We start from the raw sequence: 14,570 nt of genomic DNA on the forward strand, positions 1-14,570 counted from the left end.
CCGTCTGGGTAGAATCTGTGTGATTCCAATTTGGATTTAATAGATGTATGTACAGGTCAAGTAAAGAACAAATTACGAAATCTGGAAGAAGGAAAATAACACAGAGAGTATTATGTAATCCAGTTTGAAGTGGTGTTAAAGAAACAGAGGTATAGTTGCAAGGTAGAGTAAAGAAATCAGAGAAGTCTTGGCACACTGTTTCTAAGCGGAGAAAGGAGTTGGCAGAGTTGAACTTGGTAACAAGTCGATCTGGAGGTGAGAAGGAAATTTAGTGGAAGCGCCAAGTTTGGTGGAAAAGTGAAACAAGCCAAAGTGAAATGCGTAACTGCGGAGGTTAGGAGTTTATGGGTGTCTTGATCGGGGTTGAAGTGCCGTACTAAATCCTAGCCGTCGATCGCATTTTCAACTGCTTACGTCACAGTCAATTGCGGGGGTTAAGTTGTTTGGTAACCAGTGTGTTAGTTGAAGGGCCGCAGACCATTGGATCACTGCTGATGCTGACCGTTGGATTAATATCACATCGCATCATTCATGAGTGAATGAACCCTGGCTTGGAGAAATTGCGATATGTGATGTGCGATGATCGGGTGGATCAACAACCGTCAGATTGAATGGTAAAATCAATGGCATAGAGTGAAGCGCTTGTGAAAAAAGGGAAAGTCAACGTGGGATTGGTCGCTGTTCAATTGTTGTTCAATTGCTGAGCGGACCCGAGAAGTGTATGGACACGAGTTTATTTTATTTGGAGTCCGGTTTTGTGCATTCAGGTGGGACTGATGTTCGTTGGCGGATTATATGTTAAAGCATTGTTTGGTGATTGGTCGGGTTTGTGTTTAAACCCACAATGTAAAGGCTTCCGATTTGTATAGGTGGGCCATAACCCACAGACTCATGTAAGGTTATTATGAAAGTCAGGGAAATTGCCTTTAGGCGGTTTTTCCTGCGTCAAACAATAACCATGATTTTTTTTCCGTTAACTTGGGAAAAATCGTGACTTTTACAATAAAATCAAGGGTTTTTCAAATAAAAAATAATGCTGATAAAATCCGTTGATAAAGTCAGTGTTCTGAAAAACTCGTGAGTTGTAATGTCCTCTTCTAATTAAATTACCCAAGATAGCCTATCTAACCTCGTAGGCTATAGTCATTTGTAAAGGGGGAAACCCATTATTTGATGTTATTGGGGTAGCATTAAATAATTTGGGGTAAACGGAGGAAAACTTGTAATAGTAGTCAAATTTGGGGCAAATGGAGGGAAACTTGTGGGCCATTAAAAAATTAAAGTAGGAGGGAAAAACCCCAAAGGAAATCTATAAAAAGAGGGAGGAGATTCATTTTGATCATCATGTGATTTGTGAGCTGAGGCTCGTGAGGGTTTTAATAACCCTTTTTTCTGGTTGGTTTTGGTGGTGAAAGATTCCACCCTAGCCAATCCATCTCTCTCTTTACTCTGTTTAGCATAATTTCTGAGGCAACATTCATCTATTTTGTGGCAAGAAGGGTTTTTGAGACAGTATTTGAGGCAGCGACCTACCTTCAAGGCATTTTCTGTGGCAGTGTGGGCTTAGGAGGCATAATTATGTGGCAGTGTGATTTCCTGAGGCACTGTTCTGGGCAACGAGGGTCTCTGTGGCCACTCCAAGCTAGGAAATCTCCTGTTCTGGGCAGCGAGGGCTTGAGTGAACCATCCTGTGACTAAGGATTGCTCCTGATATCTTATATGTGGCAGTGGACTCCTCTCTAAAGCAATATCTGGGCAACGGAGGACTATACTAGGATAGTGTTGACCTGTACAAGGCCTAAGTCTGTGGCAGCGAAGAGTTCTAAGGCATTTCTGGGCAGCAAATCACCCCTGTGCCATTATCTAAGGCAATCTGTGGCAGCGCATCAATTCTAGGGCATGATCTGGGCAGCGGCTTACCCCTGTGACATTCTCTAAGGCAATCTGTGGCAGCGCATTAAGTCTAGGGCATGATTCGGGCAGCGGATCACCCCTGTGACATTAACTAAGGCCATCTGTGGCAACATATTAACTCTGAGGCACTAACTGGGCAGCAAAATATCCCTGAAACCCTACCTGAGGCAGCGGCCCATCTTGGAGGTGTTTCCTTGTGGCAGCGCATTAGTTCTGAGGCACTATTTGGGCAGTGAAATACCCCTGAGGCCCTGTTGATGACCGTGGACCCTACATGAGCAATTCTTTGGCAGTTGATTATCTCTGTGATAGCGGGATCATTCCTGAATCCTAACGCAGGTCCGTGGCAGCAGGGTGTCCCTGAGGTTTGTTTGCAGCATCAAAACATCTCTGTGGCAAATGAAGCTTGAGTGATTTGACTATGGCAGTAGAGTCTGGCTGATTGCTGAGGCTGGCTGTAAGGTCAGACCAATAGTTTCGGACAATAGGGTTTGCTGATGCCATAAAAATTGTTGTGAATCTAAACTTTAGTGTGATATTGGAAGGATTGTGGGTTTATAACCCATTATGTACTGTTGGATTGGCTTCATGTGTATGAGTTGTTGGTGAAAACAACTACTAGTTTATTCTGGCTGAGCATTCAATATTATCTCTGCTTGCAAAATTGAAAAAAAATACTGGGACACTAGTTTAGAATACAATTTTGTCATGTGGTTTTTTCAACCCCAAGGGTAATTTTCCCCAAAGGGATATGACATGAGTCACTGATTTTATTGGGACTTCTGCAACATTAGGTTAGAGTACCTTCCTATAGATGACCCACCTTCCTTCAAGAAGAAATTCTAGATGGGAGAGAGATCTGACTGGAGCGCTAGGTGAACCCTGGCTTGGTGATATGTGCTAACTATCATTGGGTTGCTAGCTAGCTGGCTGGCTGGCTGATGAGGATAATTCTTTTTCCTCGGTGTTACCCACTTTTGGTTAGTAACAGTACCCAAGGTAAATCCTAGATTCCTCAGGGCACAAAGTCAATCAACAACAAGGCTCGAAGCCATTATAATAATGTAGTCATAATGAGTTCAACATGTCACTTGTGGGCTATGTCACAGGGTTCGGCGAACCTGAAGCTTCAGGTTCGAAATTTGGCGAACCTGAAAAAAAATTTGAAGTTCGTTCAGGTTCGCCGAACCTGAAATTCGAACCTCAAGTCGAACCCGAACCTCATCAAACTTTATCGAACCTAATCGAACCTCAACGAACCTCAACGCGAACTTAAACGAATTTTTTGAGGTTCGACGGTTTTCTGGCTCCTGCCTTAAGCTCCGCAGGTCCTTTAATACAACGAATTTTTTTCTACCTGTAATAGGCATTCCTATCCTACATACTTCCATTATGCAGAGTTGATGGTTGCAATTATCTTTGATGTTGTTAGCTTATTGGTAGTGAGCTTTGGAAAATAAATGGTTGAATTGCCTTTGGACTATTTAGGATTTGGACTTAACATGATAATATATTATTTCATAAAAGCCAAGGTGAACTCTTAGCTCAAAAGCAATTCCACATGTTGGGAAGTTAGATTGTATTGGGTAGAGAGGAGTCCACGACTCCATTAGCACTCTGGCCTCAAATCATTTACGAAGATATCCTGTTGTATGTTTCATTTTTATTGCATGATATATAACGGTTTAATGTGAATGACTATTCTTTTACTTTTTGGTGAGGGCTTCATATTGTTAATGAATGGAATGTTTTCACATTATTGTTATTCATATATGCAATTTATGCATGCATATTGTTACATCTAGGGAGCATAACACTCTTGTTATTGTTTGGTGTAGTGTGGCGCTGCTTTTTTTTGTTTAATCGTAGGATTCATATCTGAGGTGCATGTTGATTGTTGTGGACAAGGCAATCTATCGATAGGGTTGTTATAGGATTGTATAAAATGAGGGTTGTAATAGGATGTATAAAAACACATCAAAGTTTTGGTTGATTGAGAGTGGAGAGGTTTTGGATAAACATCGGTGGATATACTTGGCAAGTAAAGATCTAGTGGCACTTAACAGCCGCTGCAATTATGCAAATAATAATAATGGTGATTTTAGGTTAGGCTAGTTTTCTAAATAGCTCGGCTTCAATAGTTCAATCTATGTTCCTCACATAGTGAACTTGGAGGAGCTTTGAAAGTCGTTGAAACATCCAATAAAAGCTCAACTTCTGCTTTCATTGCTGCTCTTTTGTATGACTTAAGGTGACAAAGCCTAGCATCTGTGGACAGTGGACAATAATTTTGTGTGTAGTTTTGATTTTTTGAGTTATTATTGTGCTTTTTCTGAGCCCTTTTTAGTCATTCTCACAGCTTTAGTCATAGCTTTATTGCATTTTCCCTTGACATGTAGCAGTCTGTACAGTTGTTCTCACTTCTTGAGTAATAAAAATATTGTGTATTACTTGTTTTGATGTGCACCATTTTTGTGGGCTGTAGCTGAATATTTTTGTACTGCAATAGATATATTATTGAGCTTTTATCTGTTTTCTGCTTCTCTTTGTCAGCTTTGGAATTGGTTTTTTTTTTTTTTAATTGTTGAATTTTTTAACAGTCACTCTCAACTTATTGAATCACCGATGCACTATGTATTTGCTATACACTGACAAATCCTTACACAACAAATCATGCTTGCACTGTTACTATCATATTACTAGTATTTGACATTCATTTAAATTTTGAACACTGAAAATTATGTCATTTCTTTTTGCAAACTACTATTGTGTATGTTTACATTTAACTATTCATGTATGTTTACTAATAAGAATTTGTATTCATGTGTTTATGGATCGATTTTGAATTTTCTATTATTTTGTCATATATATATATATATTGAAAAATATGCATAGTCGAACCTAATGCCGAACCTCATTCGAACCTGATCGGAAAATTCGAATTCGAATCGAACTTAATCGTTGTCGAACTCGAATTCGAACTCGAACCATGTGAGAATTGAACTTGGGTGGGGAGAATAACAATCATCCCTCCCAACTAGCTGAGATGAACCTAATTGACAAATAAAATATTTTATAGTTTCATCAAATATTAAATTAAAACAATTTCTGAATACCTTAAATAAAGCTGTCAAGTACATTTCAAGAAAATTGTGAAATGTGGAGAGTTTAGTGATATTTACTTTTACTCATTCCACATAAATCTGATTTGAAATTCAAGATTACTTTTTTTTTAATGTGAAAAAACCATTATATTCAACATTTCAGAGCTGAAATTAGAATATTCATTATCTTGTTTTAATTCTTACCAACACTTTCCAAGTGTAAAAGGACTCTCTGCTGTACTCAGGAAAAAGAAAAATACCCAAATCAGTTTTTTTCCAAAACTAATCCTACGGCTACATATTACAGTCTTCCTGAGCCATTATAGGCTTGTTTCTGTGCTTCAAAGCACCCCAGAAAAGATTACATTTACTAGGAAAAAAAGAGTAAAACTAGGAAATGGTTCTAGATCTGGTCTATGCATCCTGAAGGATTGCAATCCACCTCTTTCATTCCAAAATGCGAGTCTTCCTGAGCCATTATAGGCCACTTTCTGTGCTTCAAAGCACCCCAGAAAATATTACATTTACTAGGAAAAAAAGAGTAAAACTAGGAAATAGTTCTAGATCTGGTCTTATGCATCCTGAAGGATCACAATCTACCTCTTTCATTCCAAAATATGAAAAGCAACACACCTCTTTAACTTGTGTGCTTTCAACCTGTACAGAAGTGCTGATTCAAACTGGTATGCCGAGCTGTTACACAGATGCTGTACTGGATTTGAATATGATCATGGGACACTGGATTCTTAGAGAGCTTGATGCGTCTCTGATTATCACGGTAAACAATTTCGACTTCAACATCTGGCCTGTCAACTTTGCTAACAGTTTGTGTAGATAGCCTCACAACTAGCAGCACTCTCTGCCATATATTCTGCTTCTGCTGAATTTAATGCCACTGAACACTCCTTCCTGCTGAATCAGCATATGACTCTTAAATCACAATTGAAATAACACCTTGAGGTGGTCCTATCACTTGCATCACTTGCCCAATCAGAACCAGTAAAACCATGCAACACCATCTCTATTATGGCAGACTGTGGTGAATTATTCTTGTCAAGTATTTGAGTGCATGTTTTACAGCCCTTCAATGAATTTGTTGGGGCTGAATATTGCACTGGCTCAATGCATTCACTGGCAGTTTATTTTTGCACCATGCGATGAGTTTTTATTTGAACTAGCTATCAGGACCAAGTCATCTACATATCCTGGTCACAATACTATCTCCTGGACATCATTTTAATTTGGATGGGTACCATGGCATTCCTGTGCATAATTTCTATTTAATGAAAGAGAATCCTCTCGTTACAAACCTGACAGTATACATTTCAACACTGCCATCGGCTACATGTTTCACCTTATAGAACCACTTGGAATCAGTCGTTGCCTTCCCTATTGGTCACGATACTATCTCCTGGACATCATTTTAATTTGAATTTTACCATGACATTGCTTTGCATAAATTCTATTTGATTTAGCTCATATTGGCCTCAATTCTAGACTTAACGTGACTTAACTTACCCTTTAAAAATTAGATATGCTTAAAAAATTAAAATATTTGTAATGTTGTGAGTGTCACTTTTTTATCGTCTTTTCTGAACATTGAAAAGAGACCCTTAAAAATGGTATTTTAAATTTACCCATTGAAAGTTGAATATAGTCAAATCAAAATTCTAATTTGAATGGCTTTTTTCTTTCCATGTTGTCATTCTCCAACCTCTAGCCAGTAGGTGAGAATGATATAGCTGTTATGTTGCCACTCCCCCAAAGCCTTCTGGTGTACTCTTTTTCCTGAACACCACACCATCCCGCCTAACCTCAATCCCCAGTGCCTATTCTCCCACACAACCCCCCCTATGACATTTCTAGACAATCTATTATCTGCATCACCCCCATCCTTATACCACCTCTTTTCTGAGAGGGGCATTAGGAGGGTAGCCATAGCTATGAGTACTAATAGAGAAGCTGACGAGGAATTAGGAGGGTAGCCATAGCTATGAGTACGAATAGAGCAGCTGACGAGGAAAGGCTTCAAGCTGAATTCCTTAAACATAGCATCTCGTCTCTTGAGTCCAATATTGCAGATTTATTTAACCATGTGGTGTGTTTAGGGTCCCTCTGTGGAAAAAGTCCCTATAAAATCCATGATAACATCCGGACCTCACGATTTAAAAAAAATGAAAAACTCCGAGTTTAATCGTAAAACTCGCGATAAAATCGGTTGTTTATCCAAAAACTTGTGAGGTGTTGGGCCACATTTAAATTAGAAAAAGGCCAATTTTTCCATTCATTTTGCACTCTAACCTTTGCGATTCATGCCTGTGGAGAAAGGAGGTGTTTGTCACTGCCAAGAAGAGGAGATTTATTTAATTGTGGGTGAGACAACTTTAAAAAACTCCTGATGTGGAAGCCATCTCATTGGACCATAATGAGTCTTGACACCACTGCTGCATGGAGGGTTGAGATTAAGAGGCCTATCATGGACTTGGTCCTTGATTGGTTAGAGGTGGATCCAGAGGCACTGGAGCTGGAGGAGGTATTAGTTGCAGGGGAGGGAGAGGTAGAGGAGGAGGAGGAGGTGACACCATTTAGGATGGGTAGCAGTAGAGGATAGAGGCGACCTCCTATTTTTGGTTCTAGAGAACGATTCCATTTGTAGCCCTATGGGTAGGGCCTTCTTCATCTAAAGGAAAAGGCAAAGCCATTCCCTATTCCCCTAAAAGGGTAGAGGAATTCAGTGACTGATTAGTTTATTACATGTAGATGACTCATGATATACATTTATTATATTTTTTGTTGATATTTTGACTCTTAAGACTGAGTCAGGGCTCAGGATTCAGGACTTGATTCACTATTGATATGTGATGTAGCATAGGACTTCTTATATATTAGATTTCTTTTCATACTTATGTGGTAATGCATTTCTCTGATGTTGTGGATACTTTAGATGTTAAAAAGATTTAAAAAATATGAATATTTTGGTACTTTTTAAATTTTGCCGAGTTTTTGCCAATTTTTTCAAAAACCTCTAGACTTTAACAACGTTTTCAATTTCCAGAGCCTTGCCGATTTATTACCGAGGTCAAATTTTCGCACTTTGGTTCAGGCTTTCCCTCCTTCTGGACAAGACACATTATTCACTCCATACACAAATCATGGAGTAGTTTTGATCCAAAGAAGTACCAAACTATCATGGTGGGTCATACATTCTCCAAGATTTAGCCATAGTCTTACACCAGTGGCTCTTTGAGGAATTGGAGATTCGTCATCTTAGGGCTCAAGGACAAGCAGGTTTTCGACCAAACTACTAGATGATTGAACAAATCTTCACTCTTTGAGCTGTTATTGAGGAGGCTCATCATTGCTCTTGGAAGGTCTATAGTTGCTTTGTAGACTTCTAGAAAGCATTTGACACTATTTTGAGGGAGGCCTTGTTCCAAAGGCTCCACGACATTAGCATATTTGACACCCTTGTGGCAGCCATTATGAGATTGTCTGAGTCAATTTGGGGATGGCTCAAGATGGCAAATGGCCTTTCCGATTTCATCCAGAGTACCATTAGAGTCATACAAGGTTTGCCCCCTCTTGTCGAACCTTTTTAGGATTTATATTGATGAGCTAGAGTCTTTCCTACATGAGCATACCTAGTAGGGGGGTGGTTGTCTTCTACACCAGGCGCCAATTTCGCTCATTTTCGCCGATGACTTGGTCTTGTTGGCTTCTTCTCCCAGGGGATTACCGAGATAGATCGATGCACTATCTAGCTTTTGTGATCTTTGATAGTTGACGATCAGCTTGGGTAAAACCAAGTTTCTAGCCTTTAATGCATCAAAGAACTCTCTTATAGACTTACATTTCTACTATTGGGGCATTGAGATTGAGATCACCACTCTTACACCTACTTGAGGGTACAGACACAAGTCACATGACCTCTTTTTGGTATGCAACAGACACTCTAGCCTCAACTCAGTAAAGGATATTGTTCCCTACCCCTCATTGAGAGACAATGATTTTAGAGCCAGTTTCAAGACATCTTGTCCAAACTTTACCTCCTGGAGGCAATTATTAGACCCACAATTCTTTATGGCTCCAAAGTCTGGGGATTGAGCTTGTTGTAGACAAATTGGGCCATTCTGCAGAGAGTGCAGACCCTGCTTCGCAAATGCACCATCCATTGTAAGCGAAAAGTTCCACAACCCATTATTTAGGCAGAGTTTGGTGTCCACCCATTGTGCCTCGAGATCATCATCCGTTTAATTTCTTTTCTTCATAGAGTCTAGTCTTTTAGAGACTTGGAGATTGGGAGAGAGAGGTGCCCTTATCTTGCTGTTTGCTCATCGAAGGCTCTTGCCTTAAATCCCCCCTCGTCAAGACAAGCTCGAGGTTGGTTCTCAAAGGCTTCTCGACTTCTCCAGTCATTAACTATCTAGCCAGAGCGCCTTTCCCTATTCAGTTTCTCCCTTGATGCGTCGAGCCATCTCTTGCCAACTCAACAGGTACTGAACTAGGCCATTAGAGAGGATATCTATAGATTGTACATTTGAGTCACTTGGACTTGGACCTCACCTCCAACGAGCTTGGGCTCGAAGATGTCCTTCTACCTAGAGCACTTTTGGAGCTGCAGGTTGGCATCATAGTCCGCCCCCGTTGCACACGTTGATATTAGATGCATTTGCTTAGGATCACATTGGGACAATTCTGTGTTGGTTCTCATAGACTCCGAATAGAGGTGAACCACCATATACCACACTAGGATAGAATCTACCAATTGTGTTACCTATAAGAGCCAGAGACAAAGACAAACCTCATTTATAGGTTCCTCCTATACTATGAGATCAGAGGATGATATCACTAGCTATATCGAGATTCGGGAGGATACCTCTCTACCTTCTTCAGGTACTAGGACCAACGATGCTTAGCACTCTTCATCAGGGAGATTTTTAGCCACAAATCTTAGCACCTACACACCCATGCCCTGCCTTGGGATGGTGAGGACAATCACCTCACACTTTCATGTGGATTCACCAAGCCAAGGCCACAAGCGACATGCAAAGGTTCATAATGCTCCAAAAAATAGATGGGCGAGATCTCGAGTCCCTTCTCAGCCTCCCCTCCAGGAAGATTGATAGATACCATTGAGACTAGTTCGATGACGCTGAACCATACATCAGTTCGTAGGTTCTCGAAGCACCAGAAGGACCAACCCTAGAATCTAAATACTCCCTGAGCAAGGCACTCTTGACACGTTCAAGTGTAACTACCTCCCAATCCCATAGGAGCGGCCATAGACCTATTCAAAATTTCTTCCTTTTGATCTTGGATGCTAGGAATATTCCTCGCTCATACATCCCAGGATCATACGATCTGATCCACTGCCAGCCCTAGGAGACTTTGACGTCGAACTTGTATCTAGTTCACCTCCCTCGCCATCAATCATTAGAATCAGGAGCCCCTGACATCTCTAGCTACATTGCCAAACCTTGCCATCTCACTCTCTCATTCCTTTTTATCAGGCCATTACTTTTTTGTATTTTGCCGCAGCTATTGAGTATTTTGTATTATACAACAGTCTCTTATATACGTGTCGTGGCAGCACTACCACTGGTTTCTTTCTCTCTATATGTTATTTTTAGCATTTTTTTAGGAGATGCACTTGCACTCCCACATTGTAGTCATACTGATTGTACTCTTCTTCAGTCCCATTGACCTACTTTTGTGGTCATCAGTTGGACATTAATAAATTTACATATTAAAAATGAACATGTCACAAGGGAGATTTAAACCTGGACGGATAACAATTTCTCCCTCTTTATCATTAGTGCTAGACTCTATCAATATCTCAAATGGCAACCAAGACATTGCTGTGCAAAATTTCTATTTGATTCAGCTCATATTTGGCTTCAATTCTCCTGGCCGTTTCTTGCTCTTGTAAAAACAAGGAAATTTTGATGTGCTACAAGAAACACTTATTGATTGTGGGTGATTCCAATTTCTGTCTTATATGGATTGTTGCACTATGATTCTTTTGTGCCAACAGTGGCTGTTGCAGTTGAATTTGTTTGTGGTACTGGTGATGGTGGATTGTTGTCTTGGGGTTCCTTTATATTCATCTGTAATTAACTTCCAACCACAATCAATGGTGAGGGATTTTTCCTGTTGTCTCTCTCTTATAAATGGCTCAGGGATTTATATTTTAGAAGAAAATTAAATAAGGCAGCAAAATGATTCCTACAATAGCAGCAACGTCTTCACTTGGTATCTGGGTTAGTCTCTCCAGAATTTTGAATTATTAAAAACTCATAGACTTGTGAGTTATTGGAGATGCAACAAGTTTTGGCCATATTGACCTATAACTCAGCAGGTTTTGCTGGAAGTATTTACTTGGCCTTCCAAGCCAAGGAGTTGGGATGGCTTGTTAAATACTCTACTCACAGAAATTGGTGAGTTCTGTCACACTTAATATCTTTTCATTTTCCACTTTTTTGCTCTTATCTCCCAGCTTGTTTAACTTGTGTTTTGGTGGTCAACACTTTGAGAAACAGAACTCAAATAAAGTTCGTATATTTTTTCCTGGAAATGTCTTGGATGATGAATAGTTTTTATTCAGAGTTTTCTTTTTTCTCTTTTTTTTACTGTTTTTCCTTTTTAATTTTTTTCTTCCTTTCTGTGTAATACTTTTCATGGGAAACCCACTGGGCAATTCCTCTCATTCCGAGGATGGTACCCAGGGTAAATAGGGTTCTTCAGGGCTCAAGGTTAGGTCAACATTTAACAGTTGGCTCACAAAGGAGCAAGGATTTCGCAAAGTGGCATTTGAACCAGGATGGGGGAGGATAACAACTCTCCTCTCATCCACTCGAGCTAAACCCAGTTGATGGAGTTGTGTATTTCGTCTTGCTATTAGTATTTTTAGCTATTATTTTGTTTTGGTACTTTCCTAGGGTTTTAATGGTGGATAGCAATTCTAAAATAAGATGCGGATGACAATTTAGTATCCAGGGTTTATCCCATTACAAGAAGTGGAAGCTGGATAAAGCGTTGTGTGTAATCACCCTTATCTTTCGACTATATGTTGTATAATTTGTATGAAAACTTTATGATTCAAAACAGTTGAAATGTTAGAAGGTTTTCAGATTATCTGTATACTCTTGAGCCCTTCAAGCCAATATAATTGGGTCACAAAGACACTGAAAGAGGTGTTTAGCTAAACTTCAAACTAAAACATGATAAGTTCAAGTTCACTCATTCTCTATGTCTATTATTTTCCAATATTGGATTACATGCTGTGGTGCAGATGAGAAGGGTGCATCCCTGCTTGTTTGTTTAAGCGAACTTTCAAATAATGGGAAGGGTCTGCTGAATGTTCAGAATTGAGCAAATAAAAATTCAATGCTTAACTATATGCTGCTAACTTTCTACTTGGAATTTGCTGATTGATTCCTGTCGTTTGTCTTTCCTGTTCCTGGCTAAGTGCAAGGTGCTCTCATTTTTCTCTCCCTCCATCTCCCTCTCTCTGGTCAAGGTCTTTAGTAAATGATTTAGAGCTTTAATACTTAAATCCATACTGTTAACCTCAATGCTCTCTTCGTTGATGCTCAGCTCTCTTCTGATTTTCAGCCCGTAATATCTATATATGTTCAGATCCATTGTCCATGTTTACATGCTGCTTTCTTATAGTTTATGCATCACTGAAATAAAATAGCTTTCATGAAGTTTTGAAGCTATATTTTGATATTCTATTGAGATACTAAGTGAGTTTACTGTAATATTCAATTCTTATGTATTTCTCCAATAGAAAGCTTCAACTCCCTCAGTTCACAATTTTGTTGGATGTCTATTCTTTCTGGATCCTATAAACAGTTATTTGTTTCATTGATCCATTTCTGCACCCATGTGAACTACTTGGCTACCCAACAGTGCCCTACCCTGTTAGCTTTCAATTTACTTCATTCCAAAGCCAATTTTTTCCTTTGTGTGGCAGGAAGCATGTGGAGAACTATTGCAGCTGCTCCTCAAGGATGAAGAGACCTTTAGTTTTAAGGACTGGAGTTTTTGCTTATTTATAATGTTTAGTGAAAGATATTTTTGGCTTTAAAATTGACGTGTCAGCGACCCTTAGCTCTAAAGTTTTGTTTTTGTTTTTGTTTTTTATTTTTATTTTTGGGGGTCGGGGTGGTGGAGAGGGGGGTGGTTGTGAAATTAACACATTTTTACTTTGTAGTATTTACTCAAATTTTCTCTTTCATTGCATCAACAATTTTGAGCTTGTTTAATTGATAGCTCAAATACTATTTCTCTCGCAACTTGTCTTCGCACAGCATATGTTAAAATAAGAGAATGTTTTGACTATTTCGTATGAATAACAGGTCTCTCTAGACAAACCACTAATGAAGGTTTGAGAGCTAAATTTTCAGAGTTTGGGCAACTCCTCGAAGGTAAAGTACATGCATCCCTTTTTGTTGTAAGTCCCTCTGTTTTTACAGTCTGCTTCAGAAATATCTTTTATCCAGTCCCTTGATTACTTTATATATTTGCAGCTAGAGTTGTCACTGATAAGTTGTCTGGAAGATCAAGAGGCTTTGGCTTTGTGAGATATGCCACAGAAGAAGAAGCTGCTAAAGCTAAAGAAGGAATGGACGGTAAAGTAAGTATCTATGAATTTATTTAATGCTCAGAGATAATTTTTTATCAATACTAATAATTAGTTAACTTTGAATATTTGTACAGTTTCTGGATGGATGGGTTATTTTTGCGGACTATGCAAAACCTAGAGAGCCAAAGCCACCTCCCCCACCTGAAGAACCAAACCCTCATGGTCTAAACATACAAAAAACAATTGGTTGGTGTGGGTGATGTAGCATAACTATATGATTTCGATCGGGATATTCATATGCATGTGACGAGGATTGTGTTGTTTACATACTCACGGTTGGAATTTTGCTTCTGCTCAAGAAGAATGAGTCTAACTGAGCAGCTTTTTATGTGGTATGTACTATGGACACTATAAATGTGCAGTTGTTACACATAATTCTGGTTATGTATAACGCATGCTTTAAGAAAAACAATGCCCAACAATGTTTTTGGGAAAATGGTGGTTATGATGGTATTTATAGGAATATGGATGTACTTTACTTTTATCACTCTAAATGACAATTGCAAGATAATGGCATTTGCCTAGTTGTAACTTGTAAAGAGGTTCCCGAGAATAATATAATAGTTCTTAGGTTCTAGGTGATGAGTGCTTCCGAGGATAAATATGATAGTTCGTATGGTCTAGGTGAGTGTACATACACACAAAATCTAATAGTCTAGTGAAAAGTAGGTCATGGATTTTAATTTTTTCCTCATATAGTTGCATTGGAAGGTGAAATGAGATACCAATAACCAAGAACAACTAACACGTGATATTTGCGCACGTCTCATCTTTAAAGAACAAGGAATATGCCGAGTTTCAACATTATTTATGCTATTTTGGTGTTGTATGTAGCTTCCTTTGATAATAGTCAGTATTCTGCGGTATGCTTATTTTGGAAGTCTAGTTTTTATAGCAACAAA

At 39.1% G+C, this 14,570-nt stretch overlaps 1 protein-coding gene across 1 annotated transcript in view; it reads left to right on the forward strand.

Annotated features, from left to right (window-relative positions):
- The window catches only part of LOC149190928 (organelle RRM domain-containing protein 2, mitochondrial-like), a 28,637-nt gene extending 14,387 nt beyond the window's left edge, over positions 1-14,250 (forward strand). Inside the window, exons 2-4 of the mRNA XM_089412304.1 lie at positions 13,382-13,450; positions 13,553-13,659; positions 13,743-14,250. Coding sequence (XP_089268430.1) covers positions 13,382-13,450; positions 13,553-13,659; positions 13,743-13,868 — 302 coding nt within the window. The 3' untranslated portion in view covers positions 13,869-14,250. The remainder of the gene's footprint in view (positions 1-13,381; positions 13,451-13,552; positions 13,660-13,742) is intronic.
- Positions 14,251-14,570: the final 320 nt, after the last annotated feature.

The sequence above is a fragment of the Pinus tabuliformis genome, chromosome 3_1 (genome assembly GCF_031772625.1).
Source record: "Pinus tabuliformis cultivar Carrire ecotype Pingquan chromosome 3_1, CPIR1, whole genome shotgun sequence".
Taxonomy (NCBI): domain Eukaryota; kingdom Viridiplantae; phylum Streptophyta; class Pinopsida; order Pinales; family Pinaceae; genus Pinus; species Pinus tabuliformis.